General features: G+C 39.7%; 1 protein-coding gene across 1 annotated transcript; it reads left to right on the top strand.

Moving 5' to 3' along the window:
- The first annotated feature begins 292 nt into the window (after positions 1–292).
- Positions 293–22,572, top strand: ttc21b (tetratricopeptide repeat domain 21B). Its single transcript, XM_041806321.1, has 29 exons — positions 293–429; positions 1,342–1,471; positions 2,767–2,877; positions 2,959–3,125; positions 3,254–3,376; positions 3,502–3,659; positions 5,047–5,131; positions 5,246–5,344; positions 5,426–5,618; positions 5,714–5,811; positions 5,920–6,120; positions 6,336–6,465; positions 8,401–8,558; positions 10,705–10,929; positions 11,015–11,253; positions 11,673–11,745; positions 14,834–14,944; positions 15,029–15,167; positions 16,264–16,370; positions 16,520–16,708; positions 16,907–17,017; positions 18,877–18,958; positions 19,049–19,199; positions 19,272–19,433; positions 19,530–19,725; positions 21,426–21,650; positions 21,771–21,891; positions 21,977–22,044; positions 22,131–22,572. Exons 1-29 carry the CDS (start codon positions 406–408, stop codon positions 22,206–22,208), a joined length of 3,954 nt encoding a protein of 1,317 aa, XP_041662255.1. The 5' UTR covers positions 293–405; the 3' UTR covers positions 22,209–22,572.
- Positions 22,573–22,845: the final 273 nt, after the last annotated feature.

The raw sequence follows: 22,845 nt of genomic DNA, 5'->3' as shown, positions 1-22,845 counted from the left end.
GCGGCATTGCTCTGCTGTACCCTGCGTTTGGTCTGTAAGGCTCCGTGGCAGCATGAGAGACCAACAATCATTCCACATACTCGCCTATGTTAACTTTGCGGGTACAATTTTGAGGAATAAAGATCCAAAAATAACTATAACTCAGGGTTCAGTTGACTCGACAGTCTTATTGAGTGGGATATACGTAAAGCAAGATAGAACGTAATGCCTGACAGTCAAACACTGGAGAAATGTAAACCCTTTTACATGTCTGTTACTAAGTTACCGAGCAACGCTAAAGGAGGTCCAAGATGGCGAAACCAAGCGAAAACTGCAATAACATCGTCATATCGCAAAAAATACTGACCGAGGAAAACAACAGTTACGTTTCCGACTAATGTTTGTACGTAGGATTTCACTGCCAATATGGAGGACGAGGAGACAGCGTTGGTAAGACTTTAGGTTGTAATTATACATCAAAATAAGCTCTGAACAAGAGGGACATCGATGCTCACTTACGTGGTCCAGCCAGTCTTACAGTAATGACATATTTAAACTAGAGTTTTAGCAGAATGATACCGGAGACTGTTCTAATTAGCTCACACCGAGACGAAGTCATAATAAACGCCGGCTGTTAGCAGTTAGTCCACTGTTTCGCTCCAACGAGCGCCCATGTTAGCTAGTGACTTACAGTGTTTCATGCCTGGTTGTCGCAGATACAAACGATGTTGAAAACTTTTAGTCTTCTCTAATGCTTTTTATTGTTGTTGCACATTTGATGCGTTTTAAAGCGTTGAGGCGTTTTAACGAAAAAAAAACCCGCATTCGCGAGGTCTCTTAAAATTCGGCAACCACAGATGCATTTTGGCTAAAAGTCACTAAGTAACACGGTCGCTATTTAAACCGAGACACCCTCTATCTGTCTATCTACAGCTAAGCGGCTACCAAGTTAGCAAATGTAGGCTATAATTTTTCTGAGAGTGCACATAGTTTGTTACGGTGGAGTATTGCATTCACTTGAAAATAAAAAAAAATCCTCCTGTTTTTACGACATAACTATCTCATAAAAACGGATTATTTTATTTATTTTTGATTGTCCTGTTTTTATTAGATACCATCTCGTAAAAACAGGAATTTATTTATTTTGGAATTTCCTGTTTTTACGAGACAGTTATGTCGTAAAAACAGGATTTTTTTTATTATTTTCAAGTGAATGCAATACGCCACCGTAGTCTTGTAACATTGTATGAAAACAACAATTGTTGCAGCATCTTACTTAGATTTTTAATCTTACAAGAAGCCCACAGTCACCCCCAGTATCACCAACTTAAACTCCTAAACCTTACTTCTTTTTCCCCACAGGCTTTGATAAAATTCTACTGTTATGAGAAGTATTTCAATCACGCTGTAAACGCCGCAGCTGCTGCTAAAAGGAAATGCAGCAATGATCATATCTACAGTTTTTTCCATGCCTATGGTACCCTAATGCAAGGTAAGGTTCAAAAAATCTAATATAATTGAAACTTTTCATCTGTTTTTTTTTTTTTCCAGATGTTTGACTCGTGGGAATACCAATCATTTTCTCACTAATGTGCCCATAAACGAGTTTAATATCACATTAAAAAAGGTTCAAAACAATTTAAAATTCCCAGTCCAAGGATCAGTAAAATGACCTGAGTTGGACCTGGACCTGGTTTTGCCAAGTGTTTTGGGGTCAGATCAGATTTCATAACCATAGGTTGTTTTATTTTAATGCAAAGGTAGATCATTGCCTGGGGTCTTGTGTATAATCATTATAGGTGCATCCATCCACACATCTTTTTGCTCTTATCCAAGATCAGGTCATGATGGCAGCAGGCAGAGTTCATCAACCCAAACATCCCTCTCCCCAGCTATGTTTTCCAGTTCCTCCTGAGGGATTCCGAGGCACTCCCAGGCCAGATGGCATATATAGTCCCTCTAGCAGGTTCTGGGTCTGCCCCGGGGGTCTCCTCCCAGCTGTACGTGCCCAGAAGACCTCCAAAGGAAGGCGACCAAGGGGCATCCTGATGCCAAAACCACCTCAGCTGGCTCCTTTCAATGTGAAAGTTTGATGGCGCTACTTCCAGATCCCTCTAGATGTTTAAACTCCTCAGTTTATGTCAGGCTGAGCCCAGCCGCCCTCTAAAGAATCTCATTTTGACTGCTTGTATCTGGGATCTCATACATTTGGTCCTTCTATGGTCAAAGTTCATCACCACAGGTGACAGTTAGAACATACACCAACCAATAAATCCCCCCCGCTCCCTCTTCATGAAAACAGTCCGGTACAGCGCCTACAACACTGAAGATGCTGCACCAAACCTCCCTTTCTTTTCCCCTCACTCATGAACAAGACCCAGAGATACTTGAACTCCTTCACTTGGGGCAAAGACTCACTCCCCACCTAGAGCAATCCACCATTTTCTGGCAGAGGACCATGTCCTCAGACTTATTATCATTATAGGTGTGTATCAAGTTTGAGATACATGTCCAAAATTGCTTTAAATGATTAAGATGAGTGCTCTTTGAGTAAATAAGAGGGCAAGAGACAGCATTAGGAGGTACTTGGAAGACCCCTGGCAAATTATGGTAATCTGATAAATGATTTCTGGCACAAGAACAGTGTTATTTATTTATTTTAGACATCTTTATAGGCAGACTGGTGGAGAAATTTCAATATTCCCTTACTAACTGCCTTTTTCTGGCTAGGCTTGTGTCTTTTTACATAAATCATTCATGCACTTAGTTATCATTGTTTGACTGTAGATGAAATTCAGGATGCTTCAGTGGAGTTGGAGACAATAAGAGACAGCAGAGATGTGGCTCTCTGCACATTAATGGCACTTGTCTATGCGGAGAAAAAGAAGACAAACCCAGGTAAGCTAGTGCACTCACCTATCCACACCATTACGTAGACACTCGTTGGTAGTATTCTAATAAGAGTCTCTGCATTCACAGACAGAGAAATCATTCAGGAGCTTGATGCCAAAGTTAAAGAGGACCGCAAAAGTGCTTCACCAAAGAGTCTTTACCATGCTGGGATGTTTCTTTGGCTCTTGGGTCGAAATGACAAAGCAAGAGAGTATACAGAGAGAATGATAAAACTCTCAAAAGGCTCAAGAGAGGTAAGATTTGCCTTTTGTCACATGTTTAAGAAATGCATCAATACTAAGTACTACAATACTAAGTGTTTAATAAGAAAAAGGAAACATAACTTTTATCTTTTTGCATTTTTGACATATTTGTAATTCAGGGGACAATCCTGAAGGCCTGGATAGATGTGACATCTGGAAAAGACGCCTACGCCAGAAAAGCTGGAAAATACTTTGATGAGGCGCTAAAGGAGAAAGCAGATGTTTTTGCTCTTATGGGAAAGGTGAGATGAGCATTACACATTTGTACTGATGAGGTCTTCATTAGCCACCACTTAAATTCTTACCTCACTTTATTCTTTTGCATTATTTATTATCAACTTTGGAAATATTGCTGGATCTGTCCTAGGCACAATACTACGAATACCGCCAGAATTACTCTGGAGCATTGGAGATGGTTAACCAGGTCATTGTTGGTTTCCCTGGATTCTTGCCAGCCCTCAACAAGAAAATGAAACTGTTGCTCAGCCTTCAGGACTGGGAGCAAACCATAGATGCAGCGCACAGGTAATTCATAAGGTTTCCAGCATTAGAACCGACCACAACAAATTGTGACCCGATTTTTTTGAAATGTCTAAATGTTTTTAAAGAAAAAAGGGATAGGCCCAATCCCAACGTCCACACTCACAAACTCACTGACTTCGAGGTGTCCCACTGTCAAATCATAAAGTACGTGAGGATCTCTCGCTGACTTTTTGAGCCCTTCATGCACGCTTTCTGTGATTGGGCATATCTGCAGACTTAACATGAGGGAATTACCCATAGTTCATTGTATTGTGATGTATGACAGTGATTCCTGGGGATGCCCCGTAAACAAAAAACATGGAAGGTGCAAAAAGGGGTGTACGTTGCAAAAAAGAAGTGTTTTTCCTGTAAGTATATTATACGAAACAGCCTTCATCCACTGAGAAAATAGGTCTTTCGGTGAGGCACGCTTATTTTTATCTTTGTTTTAAGCTCTGCAAGATGCCGATTGTCAATTAAAAAAAAAACGAGCAGTCCCATTTCTGTTTCTACCACTTCAAGCCCTTGCAGCCTTATGCTCTCAATCACCTTTCAGGTGCAGTTGGTTAAGTAAATAAGGGCTCAGGGTTTAGAGAGGAGTTTGAGATTCGGCCATAGTTTGGACCTATGTGTGCAAAGAAAAATAATGTAAGCATCCAAAACAAAACTAGGAGGCTTGGAAAAGCTGTGTTAAAAAAATCCTTGCTCTGTTTAACAGCAGGGAAATTTTCATAGGGAATGATAATTTTGTCATCATCTGTAAAGCTTTTGTTTTTTAGCAGAGTATTGCAGATCAAGTGTAATGAGGTGCGTCCACACAAAGCATTAAAGATTAACCCCTAGTATCCAAACACCCTGTAAATGTGAACAAGATTTGGTTGGCTCTCAGGTGGCATTCTAACGTGCAAAAGTACATTTGAATCACCAACAGGGATGTCAGAAAATCCCAGTCGGTCTTTACAAACTGCTCAGCATTCAAGTGCAAATGAAACAAAAGTGTGCAGCCTCAAAAGCAGTGCATACTGATTAAGCCATTGTTTGTGCTCACCCCTCTGGCTTTGGGCCAGTGTCAGACAGCATAAAAAAGGCCTTTGAGTGAAAGTGCAGAAGTCTAACACAACTCTGACTCACAGGAGGAGGGGTGCCTGCTCAGTTTCACTAAGTTTGGCGCTGCTCTGGTGCCCTTACTGGGATGTTGTAAAGCAGCACAGAGTATACTTTACATCCTCTGGCAGCCTTAACAGTTCCTTTTAGTTTTAATCATATTTATCTGGGAGTTTAACACAGTATCAGATATTCTATTACGGTCAATCTAAGAAACCTAAGCTCATTAAGAGTAGGAGATGGACTTCATAAAGTAGTACCTTCAGTAACTTGTGTCATATTTCAGGCTTTTACAGAAGGATAAGAACAACCTGGAGGCCCTACAGATGCTGGCGCTACACTCTTTATGCAGGGAGGGAGATATTGCAGAGGTAAATTCCATTTTTAACATGTTTCACATTCTCACAATGGGCAGATGTTAGAATAAATCAAAATGTAGGTGCTGAAAATCTTCAGTAAAACTGCCTCTATGTCCCTGTTTGCAGGCAGTAAAGCAGCTTTCAACCCTCATCAGCAGCTTGGAAATAGTGGAACCTCACAACCCAGAGCTTTTCTACAGGATGTCTCTAGCCTTCACTCGTGTGGTAAGACAATTTTCCAAATTCTACATGCAGCTCAACTTTTACAGTTGCATACAGTTTTGATATCTCTTTGTTTTCTCATAGTGTGGACGAAATGAGAAAGTGATTGAGCAGACATTTCGGATGGTGGAAAGAGCGTTCTCTATTGCATCAGGAGACTCTGATTTAGCCACAGAGCTGGGCTACCAGTCGGTGCTTCACGGCAGAATCAAGGATGCTCTGAAGTGGTACAAGACCGCCATGACTCTGGATGAAACGAGTGTTTCTGCCATGACTGGTAAGGATTATTAAATGGTTGTCTAAGGGAAGCTCAGAGCTAACACATATTTTTTGTTACTAAAGAAATCTCCTTTTTAAAAACTTTTCTTACAGGAATAATCCGCTGCCAGCTGATGGAGGGCCATCTGGAAGATGCAGAGGAACGCTTGGAATGTCTGACAGAGATTCAACAATCTATTGGAAAGTCAGGGGTAACACAAGTTTTTCTTCCTGCCTTCTATTATCAGTCCCTTTTTACTTTCATAAAAAAGATCCTGTCAGTCTTCTTTCTTTGCATCTTTCTTCTTCTAACCCACCAGGAGCTTCTGTACTTGCGTGCTGTTCTGGCAGTGAAAAAGCACCGGCCCCCTGAAGAGGTGACAAACCTTTTGAATGATGCCGTGGACACACACTTCTCCACAATGCAAGGCCTGCCTCTGGGAGTCGAGTACTTTGAGAAACTGAACCCTGATTTCCTGCTGGAGATTGTCAAAGAGTACCTTGCACTGTGTCCTGTTAAGGTAGAACTCTGAGGATTATCACTCATCCTTAAAATGTCTTTTTAATGGACTTTTAAACTGAGCTGAGAGCATCACTCACTTCTCTATTTATTTGTTAGTTGCCTTCATTTGTGGGGATGGTATAATGGGCATATCTGTATTTTATGACTTTGTAATGAGTCAAATCATCAAAAAGTTTGGGAACTTCTGCAGTAAAAACAACTTTTACCTTTTAGCCTCCAGCCCAAGGCCTTCCTCCAGCTCCTCAGCTCCAGCACTGTGCCACACTGTTAGACACGGTGGTCAAGATTGTTCCTGGTCTCCCTCAAGGGGTCTTTCTTCTGGCAAAAGTCCGATATCAGTCTGGTGAGCACTGTTAGCCTTTAGGCATCCCTTTAAACAACTACACACATATGTCCCTAGTGGACACTTTCTGCACCTACTTTAACAGCTGAAATTCATGATTTATATTATTTTTTAAAACATTTTTGGTTTTTTTTTTCTGTTTTTTTACTTCCTTTTTTTACTTCCAACTCTGGTCATGACATAGCAAATCTTTGGTCATTGTCATGATTTTATGTGTTTTTAACCCTTTAAATGCCAGTTTATTCGATTTTCAATTCAGCAGAATTAGATATTTCCATATAAAATGCTAAGGGGATTTTTTTTAATAATTATCAAAGATGGTCATAAGTCATCAATTACCACCAGCATCAAGTTTGATGTCATTTTATTTTTATGCAGTGCCCAGAAATTGTTGGAAATTATGCAAAAGATGGACCAGAGGCAGCATTTTGACCCCTACTTTACATGGTTAAATTCATAATTTATTTTTGTTTTTTTTAACTGATTGATTGCTTTTTTGTAATCACCTCCAGTTCTAATCATGACATCATTTGAAATACCTGATACTCTAAACCAGGGATGTCAAACTCAGTCACAGCAGGGGCCGGATTCTGGATTCAGGTATAACCTGAGGGCCTAACAGGGTCCCCCTTTTAACCAGAAACTGTCAACCTTTGGTTTACCGGTAATAAAATATGAAATAAAAACTTAGCACTGATGATTAACATTTTTGATATTTAACAAGTTAAAAGGGTAAGTTTAAAGGCTCACAATCTGAGAAAAGTAAATGTATTAGTTCAAAAAGGTCAAAACATGAAATTGAAATTGAAAAATAATGTATTTTTAAGGGCAAATATATTAGAGAGAAGTAAATATCATGAGTTTGAAAGGTCAAAATATTAAATAAAATTTGTAATGATGAAATTAAAAAATATGATTCAAAATTTTAAATTGTGAGTCGAAAAGGTCAAACTATGGGAATATGAAGTCAAAATTAGAGTTGACTATATGAGGTCAAATACAAAATGATTGGTTTAAAAGGTCAAAATATCACTTAAAATTTAGAATCATGAATCTTAAAGCTCAAAATATGATATGAGAAGTCAAAATAATGAGTTGAAATGCTCAAAGTATGGAATTAAAAGTCAGAATCCTTAGTTTGAGTCCTAATTGTGAAATACTAAATTGAAAATGTGAAATTAAAACATAAATTAATTTCTTTTCCCACATTCTTGACTTCTTATCTAATTATTTTTACTCCTTTTCTGATTTTATGACTTAACAAGGATCATCAACATCTTAAATCATTAAGGATAAGTTCACATTTTTATACTTGGGGAAATCTGCAGACCTCATCTTGCTGGCCGGATTTAACTGTTCCACAGTCCGGATTTGGCCCCTGGGCCCTGAGTTTGACACCTGTGTTCTAAACTTTTGACTTCCTGTTTGGAGATTTCTGATCAATGGGTATTGATGCGGGTTGGCAGCGCCAGCATTGAACATAGACTTGCAGCATATCCCTAGTAAAGCACGTTAAGCAGCGGAGCTTCAGAGATGCAATTTCCTCATATCTAACATGCAAAACCCAAGTTTATATTCATATCAACACAAACAGACATTTTTTTATTTCATTTATATATGCCTGTAAGTGTGTCTTTTAAGTGCCCTACAGATACACACTTGGCCCAGAAAGGGTAATGACGCCATCTAGTGGTTAGTAGTAATACCAAACAGGTCAATGTAATGATTTGGCTTGAAAAATTAAAAATGACCAAAAATACACATCTTTGTGATCTTTGTGCAGTTTCATGCTAATCGCATCAACACAACACAAACTGGTTGAATAATTCCGAAAAAGAATGCAAAGAATGTGCCTAGTCATAGGGTTAAAAATGCTGTGATTTCTCTCCTGCAAACACTATTTTTTCAATCTCTGTTCTGTCTGCGTTCATTCAGGTGACATTGATGCTGCTCAGAGCAGCCTGCAACACTGTCTGGACCAGTGTCCTTCTCATGCAGACGCTCATCTGCTGATGGCACAGATCCATCTGCAGCAAGGAAACTTCACATTGTGCTCCCAGTCTCTTGAGCTCTGCCTCAGCCACAACTTTGAGGTGAGACTTAAAAGATGTGTTGTTTGGCCCACAGGAAAGGTGCAGGACACAGCATAAAAGCAGATTTTATCTGAGGCGTGGGTTAGCTTTCACTCAGCTGACCTGGACTAGATCACAAATGGTTAAAGTTTGTGCTGTCAGCTTTGGAGTAATCAGGAGGAATTAGATTTAGAGAGTATTAGACCAGAAACTTTTGAAAGCTTTTACTCCAGTCACATAGATCAGCAGGAGAGGAGCTCATACTGGCTTAAATTCAACTTAAAGGGGTCTTACATGAACATAAAAATGTTTTAGATGAAAGTAAAACACTTTTACTATCTTCTTTTGGTTTATACCAACGATTTCTCTCACATTAGACCATGAGAAAAGTTCAGAGTTTGTGTAACAGCCGACTTTTGCCCAGTAAAAAATGTCTTTTTGATTCTATAGCCTCATACAGTGTAACAGAAAGTTTAGCGCCTCGTTGTTGGATTGCTTCATTATGTTTTCTGCAATATTGTGCTATGGACTTCATTTGGAAACACTCTTCCTGCTTCCATTCTTTACATCTCTGTCATTGAATTCTGCTCCTTTGTGCAGATGAAAAATGATCTTAGAAAGCAGCAGCTCCTCTTTACAAAGAATTAATTCAATTTCACTCTCTTCCATGCTTGCAGTAGACCACAAAACTGCTCTGATATGAAAGAATTGTTTGTTGGCAGCAGGTATGAGATGGCTAAAGCTATGGTTTATTAGCTTTAATGTCACATATGCAAAATACATTTTTCAAGCTTGTCTTCCCACCTCTCTTTCTCCACCTCTCAGAAAGTGTGCGCTGAAACAAGCCGTTCTCATATTTTCCCCTCATGATGTCATGTGGGGAGTTGGCCCCACCCTCAGGCTCGGTTGGCCCTCCCCGTTTGGAAGAAAGATCTGCCCTCCTTTCCATGGGAGTGGTCTCTGAATGGATGGGAGTGGTCTCTAAATGGATGGGTTTGGGTTCTGAATGGATGGGAGTGGTCAATGAATGGATGGGAGTGGTCAATGAATGGATGGGATTGGGTTCTGAATGGATGGAAGTGGGTTCTGAATGGATGGGATGGTCAATGAATGGATGGGAGTGGTCTATGAATGGATGGGAGTGGTCTATGAATGGATGGGAGTGGTCAATGAATGGATGGGAGTGGTCTCTGAATGGATGGGTGTGGGTTCTGAATGGATGGGAGTGGTCTATGAATGGATGGGAGTGGTCAATGAATAGATGGGAGTGGTCTATGAATGGATGGGAGTGGGCAACGAATGGATGGGAGTGGTCAATGAATGGATGGGAGTGGCCAATGAATGGATGGGAGTGGTCTATTAATGGAAAAGTGAGTTAGAGGGGGTAATTTTTTACTTTTTATATAAAGTTTGGTGGTGGTAGGATTCTACATCACATAAGCCCTTCCTTTTCAGAAAAGATTTTTATAGCAGATGTCTGTTTTTGCTAATTCAAAGCCATAAAATGCAGATTTTTATCAGTTTGGTGCAAATGTCTGAAATAACACAAGCACTGATGTGTTTTATCGAGTTCAGTCAGATACTTGAGCGTACAGCTGGAAAAAATGTTAGAGTATTGACTACCTCTTTAAGTCTTTAAACTGCTTTAATGATTGACTGTTGGTAGGAAAAGTACAAAAAGCTTCCTTATAGCTCCTGTATTTATCCTTAATAAATCTTGTGTTGACAGATATTTTCAGATTTTTCACTGTATTGTTGATATTGTGATTATGTGAAACAGAACTCTTAATCCAGCTCCCACAGTGTGTTCCATCTACTCCCACCTGCACCCGCAACAGTCTGTGTTAAATCAATAATAATAATTTAAAAACCATTTAGAATGGCAGACAGTGCATTTAGTTAAAGAAATATTAATGTTCACTTAAGCACCAGTTTGACAAAGTTTCCTCTCTGAAGAAAGGAGAAAACAACCGCAAGACACATCTTCATCATGCGGTCCAAAGATGCAAAATGAGAGTGACTTAAAATATAAGCTTATTTCCCTCCTTATGATAATTCATATCATATTTGTAATATGAATCAAAATACTTGCAATTCGATATTTTTTCAAGATCATTCATCCATAGATCGCTTATTAAATTTGGTCATGTCTTATCGTTCATTCCAGATTCGAGATCATCCTCTGTACCAGCTGATCACTGCTCAGGCTCAGAAGAAAACAGGTGAACTGAAGGAGGCGATCCAGACCCTGCAGATGGCCATGAGTCTCCCCGGCGTGCGCAGAGCTGGATCTGCGTACAAATCTAAGAATAAGAAGATAGAGCTGAGTCCTGCCGACTGTGTCTCTGTCTTCCTGGAGTTAGCCGAGGCCCTGTGGCTCAATGGAGAGCAGGTAGAAAATCAGATTCTACTCGTATTTCTTAAAGTTCTCCTCCTTGTCTTAAAAAAAAAATTCATGAATGGGTTTTACATCTTAGCATGAAGCAGCAAAGGTGATGCAGGACGCCATCAATGAGTTCTCGGGGACCCCTGAGGAGCTACGTGTCACTATTGCCAATGCAGACCTGGCACTGCTCCGCGGTGACACCGAGCTGGCGCTGAGCATGCTCAGAAACATTACCCCTGAGCAGCCGTACTACATCCAAGCCAAGGAGAAAATGGGAGACATCTATCTGAACCACAGGAAGGAGAAACGGCTGTATGCAAGCTGTTACAGGTGAGCAGTAAATCTGAACCAAAACAAACTAAAAGTGATCTCAGGGTATGATAACATCTAACAGCCCGACCGCTCCATCTGAAATCTAATGTTTTATAAATGTTTGTCTGAACAGTAATGGCTGAAACCAAATTAAATACATGACTCTAGGATATTTAGTAATTTCATTCAGCTGAGTCTGTAGGAGGATTTAAAGGACCACAAACCAAGAGTAAATCCAATAAAAATTTAACTGAATCCATTCATGCAGTTAAAGGGAAATGTGCAGAGTTTCCTCCAGTCGTCTGCTTCTCTCTAATGCTGCTTGGATGAACAGCTGAGAGGCAGTAAAGCATGACTCAACCCCAAAGCATCAGTGAGGTACAGCATGTGTATAAAGAAGTACTCCATATGTGATGTGATCTCTCTGTTTACTCCAGAGAAATGGTGGAGAAGCTGCCAAGCCCTCATACATACCTTTTACTAGGAGATGCCCTTATTAACATCCAAGAGGTAAGTACATGTGATTCAGCAGCTTTATTTTTCTACAGACTCTATGACCTGTTTACCATTTAGCTGAACTCCCATCTGTGATGAAAAACTGTTCAAATTTAGCAGATATAAAAGGTCTACAAACACTTCTGCTGCTTCTTAATCACTGCTTACCCTCTTTTTTTCCAGCCTGTGCATTGGAGTATGATAATGAAGTTATTTTAGCTTGATGGTGGACATTTTAGGATGCTTTTCTGCTAAATATAACATAGAATAAATAACTAACATATTCCTGAAAGAGAAACACGTTTACAGCAGACAGGAAAAGATCACATTTCAGGAGCTGGGTCTTACAAACTGAGAGGTTGCATCAGGAAAGATTATCTAGTGTTATCTAAACATGGTCTAGACACAGGATGTACCCTCCTCTTATAATGAGACAGAATCTAAAAGAGGAATGGAAGATGTCAGCATCCTCACAGACGTAAGCAGTCAGAGCTGAACATTCATTCATCTCAGTGATTTAGGTCAGATTTCTATGTTTATCGGAAACATGGAATTTCTTTGTTTTTTTGTCTTTTTAAGATTTTTGTAGGGCTTTTGACTTTATTTGGATAGGAGAGCTAGATAGAGACAGGACACATAGGGGTCGCCCAGAGACAGTCAAGTACTGTATGAAGCCTGAGTGATGCCAGCCATTTGGTTACTAAAGAGGACTTTTGAAACCAGTCCTTGATGGTCGCCATGTGAAAAACACGGCCTCAGACTAACTTCAGATTAACAGGAATAAGGTTGCTGTAAGCATCTGAAAACACTGAGGTCTACATGTGACTGAATTTTAGATTTAGACCTTTAGAAGGTTTTGCACCTCTTTCCTGGCTGGGTTTAATGTGGGCGGGGCAAATATGTGGGCTGGGGATGTCACCGACTCACTGTGGGGAATGACCCCACCCCTCTAATGCTACAACGATATATAGAATCACAGAGCAGTTAATCTCAGTACAGTCTGTTGTTAGCTGATGTCCCAAGAAGCCCCCCAATGCAGTGTGCAAAAATCATTATAACTGGAGGCTTACCAACAATCTAAGTGGAATAGATCGACAGTTGAATTCTATGTGATAAAAACGTTTTAATTAGAAACTATGCTGTAATTGATTTTTAAAATAAATGATAACAATTTCAGTAAATGTTTGTGTTCATTTGTAGAAGTCATCTCACGGTGCTAGCTGGTTAGCCAGCTACTTATCCTAAAGTGAATACAATAATTAAAAACAAACAAATGCATGTTCAAATGTAAAACACGTGAATGTGGAGATAATAGCAACTAAAAACATGAATTATATCCATATACAGTGCTTAACAAATTTATTAGACCACCTGTCATATTTGTCTCAGAGACCATCCGGCACTTCATGGGAAGTGCTTTAATGCGGACTCTTTCATGTTTTACCATTTTTGAACAGGAATGAGGAATTTCAAACTGAATTCACCTTTTCATACCCAAATTTGAGCCAGCTCACTGGGCTTGGAGCTGGTCAATGAACTGAGAAATATTCGAAACTGATATTTAGGGCCTCTAACCGACAAAAACCTGCCTTGTCAATTATTTTATTTTTTTCCCCTTTTCTTGGAAAACTTTGACTTTTTATGAAAAACATTTTCATTTCAGCTGATGTGTTTTTTGATTTCAAATGTTTCAACAGATAAACATTAATTGTTAATCTGTACCTGTTCCTTTTAGTTGTTTGTTCTAAAATTATATGAATATTTACAGAACAAACAGAGTCAGAGGTTGGGGGTGGTTCATTAATGGTAATCAAGGTAAAAAAAGTTCAATTAATCATGATTTTAAATATTTGCCATAATCGCCCAGCCCAAGGTCTGATTGGACAACAGTCTGAAAATGGGCAATGTCAAACGCTCGTTGGTCACCGCCCACTATTGCACATTGCATTGAGGACTACTAGGATGTCCCTGCCTTTATTGAACGTTAACAGTCAGTTAAATGCTGTTTTTTTTGTTCACTGTGAGGTAAATGTGCCAAATCTATCAGCCACAGTGGTCTATGGATCATTTAAAGCATCATAACAGAGATTTGAGCCAGACGACTTTGTCTCTTCTCTGGCACAGAGTCAGGCAGCTGCTCTCTGATCATAAGGTCAATGTTAGGTCAAGGGGCGGGCTAATAGCGTGCTTTCCTCCAATCACATTGTAGCATTTTTTTTAAAACTGAGAGGATCGTATTTCTCCTGAGTGGGTGTGGCTTCAGCTCATTCAGTGGCACGCCCACACCATCCTGGAGCAGATTTTACTTCATTTTTCATAATTTTGAAGCTTGATTTTATAAACGTAGAGATTTTTTATACGACTGAAATTTGACCTGGTAGTTCATAACACAGTGACCTGTGCCATACAACAAACCTAAATACTGATTTATTTTCACTTCAGGGTCTTTAACCAAATTAAAAATTCCTTATGTAAATGACAAGTAACTCTTAACAACACAGTGATCCAGTGGTATAAGTGCTACAGACGAACAACACATACGGTTCCCACCACAGATAAAAGAAATAAAAACATTATGGCAAAAATAATATTAGTCATTTATTACCTGGAATGGGACAGAAAACTCAGTTAACTTTCTTGTAATAAAAAAGTATATAATTTCACATTTAAAAACATTGCTTGACCACAGTAAAATGAAAAAGAAACACTTCTCAGGTAGTAATTTTTGTTATTTTTTTTTTTTTTTACCAGAAATCACAGTCGTTCTGTTCTCTTCAGTAAAAAGAGAGACCGTGTGCCTGTGCCAGCATGAGTAGTGTTATTTTAGCTGAATAAGTCGCAATTTAGATTGGAGAAGAGCCAAACCCGTAAAGATCAAACATGTTTGCTCAAACTTGCTGTGATGACTGAGAAAAGGCTGAAATAGATGTTATAAATCAGACATTAGCAATCATATCTTAAAACTGCAGCTATCTGTGCTGTATTGTAGCCTCAGATGTGTTTTCAAGTATTTCCCCATTAATTCTAAAAAGATTATTCATGAATATCTAAATAACACAACGCTAAATCACACTGACACCACTTGTGTTCTGTGTATCCTCAGCCGGAGAAAGCCATCGAGGTTTATGAGCTCGCTCTGAAGAAAAACCCCAAAGATGGAGCTCTGGCAAGCAAGATCGGGAAAGCCCTCGTCAAGACTCACAACTACGCCAAGGTTTGTTTGTCCAGTCATTCTAAGCTAAACACAACCCACTTACAGTAAAGACACAACTCTTGACCCGGGGCTGACGTCACACAGGCCTTGAATTACTACGAGGCTGCACTGAAGACTGAGCAGCAGAACTTCCTGCGCTACGACCTGGCTGAGCTGCTGATGAAGCTGAAGCAGTACGAGCGCTGTGAGATAGTGCTGCAAGAAGCTCTGGCTCATGACCCAGGTATGATGTATTACAAACACTCAACTCCTGACGCAAATAGAACCACAAATGATGTAAACAAGACGATTCAGTCATCATGAATGTGGGCAAATGATGTCTAAACAACACAACCTAGGTGTATACTCATTCATATTTGCATGATATTTTTTTCTTTGTCTTATTGTTTGTAACTTCCCATCTTTTATCTCTAAAATTCTGACTGTACTGCTCACTTGTGAAGCTCTGAACTGGTCGAGAATTTGTCTTAAAGGTGCCATATAAATGAAGTTTGACTAATTGGCTACTTATCAGGACGCTGATGGCCTCATGGTTGGGTTGCACCACATGCAGGGAAGCTCGTCTTCCAATTGGGTGATGAAGGTTAAAGTCTGACTAGTGGCTCCTTTGCTGCATATCCTTACCAACTTTCCTTCCCTGATTTTCTCCACTTTTCTTTCCTCTCCAAAATAAAGACAAAACCACAAGGATAAATATTTAAAGGTCACATATTTTACCCTTTTGAGACAAGCTTATATTGGTCTCAGAGGCCCCCAAAACATGCCTGTGAAGTTTGTTGCTGAAAAAACTTTCCAGTATTGGATTTTTGTGTCTAAAACCCCTCTGTTTTAGCCCTGCTCAGGACGAGCTGTTTCTGTGTCTGTGGCTTTAAATGTTAATGAGCTGTCTGACTCTGCCCCTCTCAGGAAATGGATGTGGCTTAATGGGTGTGGCTCTCCTGATCCTCATTTCAGCTGGCAGCTTAGAGGAGGATCAGGAGAGGAGGGCGGAACTTTCTTCCAAGCAAGGAGGCCCAAACAAACTTGGGGGCAGGGCTAACTCCCTACATGACATCATGAGGGGAAAAATCTGAGAACAGCTTGTTTAGCAAACATTTTCTGAAAGGTGGAGAAAAAGATGGGGATAGGGAACGGATTGTTCTGATTCTTGGAGGGATTGTGGACAGGCCAGGGGCACATATTTTTGATAGAAAAGCCTGAAAAAGTGCATTTTGCATAATATGTGACCTTTAAAAAGGGCAAATAAAATGTCTATCTGTTTTGGAAGATGCATCTATATACACTTTCCATTTTCTTCTGTCTGCACTTTTTCCTAACAGTTAATGAACTGCCGGCACTATCAGATGACTGCCGTTATCTTGTCCTGTTGGCAAAGATCCAAAGCAAGGTCGACAAAAATGAGGACGCTCTTCTCTCTCTACAAAAAGTGAGTATATTGATCAAACATTTGGCATGGTTTTATTAAATCCAAGCATCATTTTCCTCTGTAATCTTTCTCTTGTTTCCTTAGAGACAGTAAGGATGGCACTGGTTCTTTTGCTGTTTCCATACTGATGTTGTGTTCCCTTTGTCCAGGCCCGGGATGTGCAAGCCAAAGTCCTGAAGCGGGTTCAGTTGGAGCAGCCCGACGCCATCCCCGTGCAGAAACAGCTTGCAGCCGAGATCTGTGCTGAGATAGCTAAACACTACACGAGTCAGAGGGGCTATGAGAGAGCAGTCAAATTCTACAAAGAAGCTCTTGTGTATTGTGAGACCGATCGCAAGGTCAGTGCAGCCGAATCAAAAACGTCCTGTGTGCTCGCTGCAGCTGTGGTTAACAAGCACTGGCATCTTCTAGAGTCTCATGCTTGTGTTTCTTTAAATTTTGAGATCGTAGTTATTGATAGTTGAATTATCACCCTTCATTATTCTGTGTAGTATGCTTTCACTTTAGTAAAAAAAGAATGTGTTATTTATTTGTAGGTGATGCTGGAGCTGTCCCGGCTGTACCTCACTCTAGATGAGGTTGATGCATGCCAGGAGCAATGCAGCATCATCCTGAAGAATGACCAGTTTAATGAAGACGCTACTCTGGTTTGTACCAGTTTGAATATAAGAAACACATCTGAAAAAAAAGAGAATCATCTTAAATTTGGGGTCTAGAATTTCTATGCAACTATACAACCTTTAACAAAATACAGAGCCTCTTATCTGTACAGTGAGTGCACCACTCATGGTTGAGGCCAGTCATTGTGAGGACAAGGTGATCTTCCAGAAAAAATGGCACAGATTAGGACAAGTTAACCAACATCTGAGATGGAGACATGATGCCAGTGTTAAGATGCCATCTTAACAGCTTGAACCATTCACAGTGATACCACAAAAGCATGATCCTACATGTCCCTCTCTGTCGATTCATGGTGTGTTTTGGCTTTGTGGGAAGGCGAGAAAACATGGCACAGCGCTATGCACCTCGCTGGCTTCACTGATAATGTTTACTCTATTGCGCCTTTGTTTCTACCTGCAGAGATGACAGACAAGACCAAAATAAGATTAAAACCAGACTAAAATATTTATGCTGACTGCTTGATATTCAAAATCCATCATATTCCTCCACAGAGTATTCAGTCACCTGACTATTAAACCAACAAAGACTGCGATGACATTGGTTTCAAACATGTGTTCTTTATAATGGATTGAACTGCTATAATAGCCTTCACTCTTCTTGAAAGGCTTTTCACAAGATTTTTGAGTTTTTTATGGGAATTTGTGCCAATTTATTCTGTAGAGCAGGGCTATTCAATTAGTCTGGAGTGGGGGCTACTTCCTGAAAAAAGCATCTATATGAAGGGCCAGTGCTGTGAAAAGTATTTGCCCCCTTCCTGATTTTTTTTCTTTTCTAACCCTTTTGCATATGCAAAAAAGGGTGAATATAAAAGTCCGTTTTTAAAAAATTATTTCATTCATTAAAGGAAAAAAGGCCATTCAACCCTACCTGGTCCTATGTGAAAAAAAGTTGTTGTTGCCTAAACCCAAACTGAGTCCTTTACATTGCTGTGGAGGAATTTTGGCCCACTCTTCTTTGCAGAATTGTTGCAATTTAGCAACATTGGAGGGTTTTCTAGCATGAACAGCCTGTTTAAGGTCATGCCACAGCACCTCGATCAAATTTAAGTCCAGACTTTATTTTTTAGTCCATTCAGATGTTGACATGCTGGTGTGTTTAGAATCATTGTCCTACTGCTAGTGTGCTTGATCCCGAGGTCATGAACTGATTCATTCACCAGATTTTCAAGTAGAGAGCAGAATTCATCGTTTCATCAATTACAGCAAGTGGTTTTGGTCCCTCTGGTCACACCATAAAGTGTATTTACTTACTTACCTATCTATTTTGTTTAGTAAGTAGTGCACCTTATGAGGAGATTTTTTAAACACAGTCCTCAACTCAAAACTAGAGGGGGGGTTGTAATATGGAAAAAAAGGACCTTGGGGGCCTGATTTGGCCCCAGGGCCTCCTATTGCCTATCGAATAGCCTGGCTGTAGAGCATTTATGAGGGTCAGGCACTCATATTGGTCAAGAGGGCCTGGCTTGCAATCTCCATCCCTGTTTATCCTAAAGGTGTCTGATTCAGTTAAGGTCATGACTCTGTGTGGGCCAGTCAAGATCTTCCACACCAAACTCATCAAACCATGTCTTTATTGTTCTGTCCTGTTCACTTGGGTACAGCCAACAAATAAAGCATAATTAGCTTGATATATAACCCAGCTTTATATAAATCATCATGCCTGTGTGCAAATGTTGACTTTATAAAAACAAGATTTCCTCTTAAAAAGTCTTCTCAGTCTTTGTCTTGTAACCAGGATCATATTATATTCAGACTAAAATGGTACCTTGTTTCAGTGTGACCTTTTGTAACTATTTGTCTTAAGTATTACTTGTGTTTGTTCTTAGATGATGGCCGACATTATGTTTAGAAAGCAGGACTACAACCAGGCAGTTTTCCACTTTCAACAGCTTCTGGAGCGCAAACCAGGTACACCAGAGCCCCGTTTCTGTGTCTGTACTAAACTTTGTGAACAATGAATGAATTGAAAGTAGTGTAACTTGGACCTGTTCATTTCAGACAACTATCCCACACTGTCCCGGCTTATTGACTTGTTAAGGAGAGCTGGGAAGTTAGAAGAAGTTCCAAGGTTTATTGAAATGGCAGAAAAACATTCTCCCAGGACAAAGTTTGACCCGGGGTTCAACTACTGCAAAGGGCTTTATCTTTGGTAAGTTTAGATGGGGTTTCATCAAAGTATTGAATCAGATCAGCTTCACTTTAATTATAATTTATCAATCAGGCACGTGGGACAGCCTAACGAAGCTCTGCGACACTTCAACAAAGCACGGAAAGACAACGACTGGGGTCAAAATGCTGTGTATAACATGATTGAAATCTACCTTAACCCCGACAATGACACCATAGGGGGAGAAGTGTTTGAGACTTTGGATGGGGAAATAGGGTGAGTGACACAAGGAGCATAACAGCGATCAAATATTTTAAAAGAGCATGTTTTCTTTCTGTTAGAACACTTACGGTTGTCTTTGTGTCTCACTAGGAACTCCACAGAGAAGCAGGAGTCGGAGCAGCTCGCTGTGAGAACAGCTGAGAAGTTGCTGAAGGAGTTAAAGCCTCAGACACCAGGCGGACATGTGCAGCTCCGCATCCTGGAGAACTACTGCGCATTGGCTACTAAGCAGAAGGCCAATGTAGAGAAAGCACTGAGTGTGTTCACAGAGATTGCAAACAATGAAGTAAGTAAACACCAGATGGTACGCATGAATTGCATCACTCTCTCTTGTGTACATAAACCCCCATCAGGACCTGCCCTTTATTTCAGGACTAATCCCCTAAGGGAGTGGCTCTTCAGGTTAGAAGTTTGACATTATTATTTACCTCTGTATTCACAAAAATTCTCACAATTTTATGAAGTTTTCAGGGTGAGCTGCATGTGTGAATGCAAACTGAGCAGCGCTTTAAGTAGATATAAGATGAGGTTAAAACCTAGTATATAGCTGACCGCAATTATCTGGGATGCCTGTTGAAATACCCGGCTGAGTTGCGTGTTCTGGCAGAGTTATGAGTTTTGGGGTGTGTAATTGTCTAATGTCTGTGGTTTGAGAATTGAGATTTTTTTTTTTTTTATGGCCAGTGATACAGTCCTTACATTTACAGGTAAGAAAATGGAATGGTACATTATCACAAGATTAAGCATAATCAGAAATTCCAACAGTTCTTTGTTACCTAAATCCAAATTCTAGGTCTTTGTTGACATACATCTTTTGGACACTTTTTTTTTGGCTACTCAGAGAAGCCAGGAAATGGTAACTATATACATCCAGAGAGAAAGTGATACAGAAAAAGAAAAGAAAAATAATAATTAGAATGAAAAGAAAAAGGAATAAAGAATAATAGTAAACCATCCAAACAAAAGTGGCATTTTTCAGGAATAGAATAGACAGGAATAGAATTTAAAAAATGAGAAAATAAAATCAATACTGTAAAGAGACTAAATATTAAAAAGTCAATTAATACAAAACCATTGATTAAACAATGATGAGGATCAGGAGAGGAGGGCGGAGCTTCGTTTCAAGCTGGGAGGGCCAACTGGACCTGGGGGCGGGGCTAACTCCCCTCATGACATCATGATGAGAAAATGAGAACAGCTTGTTTCAGCACACATTTTCTGAAAGAGGAGGGAGGGAATGGATTCTTCTGATTCTTGGGGGGATTGTGGAAAGGCCGGGGGCACAGATTTTCGCTAGAAAAGCCTGGAAAAGTGCATTTTGCATAATATGTGACCTTTAACTTTTTGTCTTTGGAAAACGAGCTTCGTTATCCAGAGGAAATAAGATGAATGAGTCAAAATCTTGAGAAAACAGGATAAATTTGAAGTCAGTCAATTTCAGTCAGTCTTTATTTGTATCATACCAGTTCAAAAAACAATCAATAAGTAAGTAAAATTTTAAAAAGTATGGATGAATGTCCTCTCAGGGCTTCAGTGCATCACAGATTTTGTGCCAGATTTTTTTTTTCTTGCACGCTTTCACAGCCCTCTAAAAACAGCTCCTAAACCCACCAAGTGAGGACCATTGCTTTCAAAAATTGTCAATAGTGAAGTTGCATAGAAAATAATGTTCAGAGTAGAAAGTTGCAGCTTGTAAACTTCCAGGTTTTTCTGTCCAAAGTGTCTGAATCTGTTTAACATGCAGTCTTAAGCATCTTTTCATCTTTACAACCACAGCGGCCATTTCTACCATCATGTCCTGAACATTTTCAAAAATTCTCAGAGGGTTTCTTGATCTTCTCTGTTGCAACTTTATTGACTTTTTGAAGATTTCTGTAAATGTATCTTATTAACGAGCTACCAGAGTGTTTTCAGTGTAATTTATTACACTGATGTGGTTTCATGTATATCCGGTCTAACCAGGAATTGTTTTTCATTCCATTTTAGAAAGACCATGTTCCAGCTCTGTTGGCGATGGCGACAGCATATATGATGCTCAAGCAAACTCCCCGAGCCAGAAACCAGCTCAAACGCATAGCTAAGATGAACTGGAGCATCGTGGATGCCGATGAGTTTGAGAAGAGCTGGCTGCTCTTGGCAGACATCTACATCCAGTCCGGGAAGTATGACATGGCCGGGGACCTCTTACAGAGATGCCTCAACCATAACAAGGTCAGTCTGGAAAAAAATGTCACTGCTTTGATAATGTGTGGCTCATGCACGGCAATCTAATTCACGGCCAACCTTTCTTTTTCTCTTTTTTTGTTATTTTTGTGCTGCTTTTCTCTCCAGTCATGCTGTAAAGCCTATGAATATCGGGGCTACATAATGGAAAAAGAGCAGGCTTTCCGTGATGCAGCATCCAGCTATGAAATGGCTTGGAAATATGGAAACAGGACCAACCCAACTATTGGTACAGTGAAGAGAGTCTACTTCTTCTGAGAACATCAGAATTAAGACAGTTATTTTGCTAACAGTTAAATCCTGTTCTTTTTTAGGATACAAGCTTGCGTTCAACTACTTAAAAGCAAAAAGATACGTGGACGCCATCGATGTCTGCCATAAGGTGAGGCGCCTGTTATAGTGGAGAGTTCAGTTCTGTGTTTTTTTTTTTTCTTCTGTGAAATAACCATGGTTTTCTTCCTCCTACAGGTTCTGGGTGCTCATCCAAACTATCCAAGAATGAGAAAGGACATCCTGGACAAAGCTCGTGCTGCTCTGAGATCTTAGAAACTGAATCTAAGACCGATACAATGCCTCTGTAACTGAATGAGTGTGTGTTAGTTTCACCATTACTGTTTACTTTTACTGTCTTCTTACAATAATATGCCCTTATTTTTTATTATTCCTTTTGTCGAAACATATTTAAGAGAGAATCCCTTAGACACTTTGCTATGTAAATTTCTTTACGTCTGTGAATAGTTGGGTGCTGGCAATCCTCATGGAAATCTCAGTGCAGACACATGCAAGCAGCTGAAAGCATTTCTGATCTTTCCTTAAAAGTCTTCACACCTCAAAAGTTCAAAAGATTGTGAAGTATCAAAATGAAATATTGCAAAAGGACCTGAAATAAAAGCTTTTTCTTATCTACAGAGTACAGTCCCTGAAGTACCTTTGTTATATTGTGCAAAAAGAAAACTACCTTGAGTGCTCAAGATGATTACCTAAAGGGAGCAAGCTGTTGTATCATGCAGATAAGTTAGATCATCATTTGGCATTTTTATGTTCTCTTTGAGCTTTCAAACAATCTAAATGTTTAATTGTGAATGGACCCAGAATTTCTGTGATCAATGTCCCCTTTCTAAACTAACACTATTTTGCATTTAAACCTTTTTTTGCTTAATTTTAGATGTTTGTACCGAAACAA

Source organism: Cheilinus undulatus, linkage group 15 (assembly GCF_018320785.1).
Source record: "Cheilinus undulatus linkage group 15, ASM1832078v1, whole genome shotgun sequence".
NCBI lineage: Eukaryota > Metazoa > Chordata > Actinopteri > Labriformes > Labridae > Cheilinus > Cheilinus undulatus.
Note: the sequence above shows the minus strand (reverse complement) of the source record. Positions and strands in the feature narration are given on the sequence as shown.

Coding starts and splice junctions, on each gene's coding strand:
- ttc21b (XM_041806321.1), top strand. CDS start 406: ATGGAGGACGAGGAGACAGCGTTG. Junction 3,126..3,253: donor TCTCAAAAGGCTCAAGAGAG/GTAAGATTTGCC, acceptor TTTGTAATTCAG/GGGACAATCCTGAAGGCCTG. Junction 6,121..6,335: donor TTGCACTGTGTCCTGTTAAG/GTAGAACTCTGA, acceptor TTTACCTTTTAG/CCTCCAGCCCAAGGCCTTCC.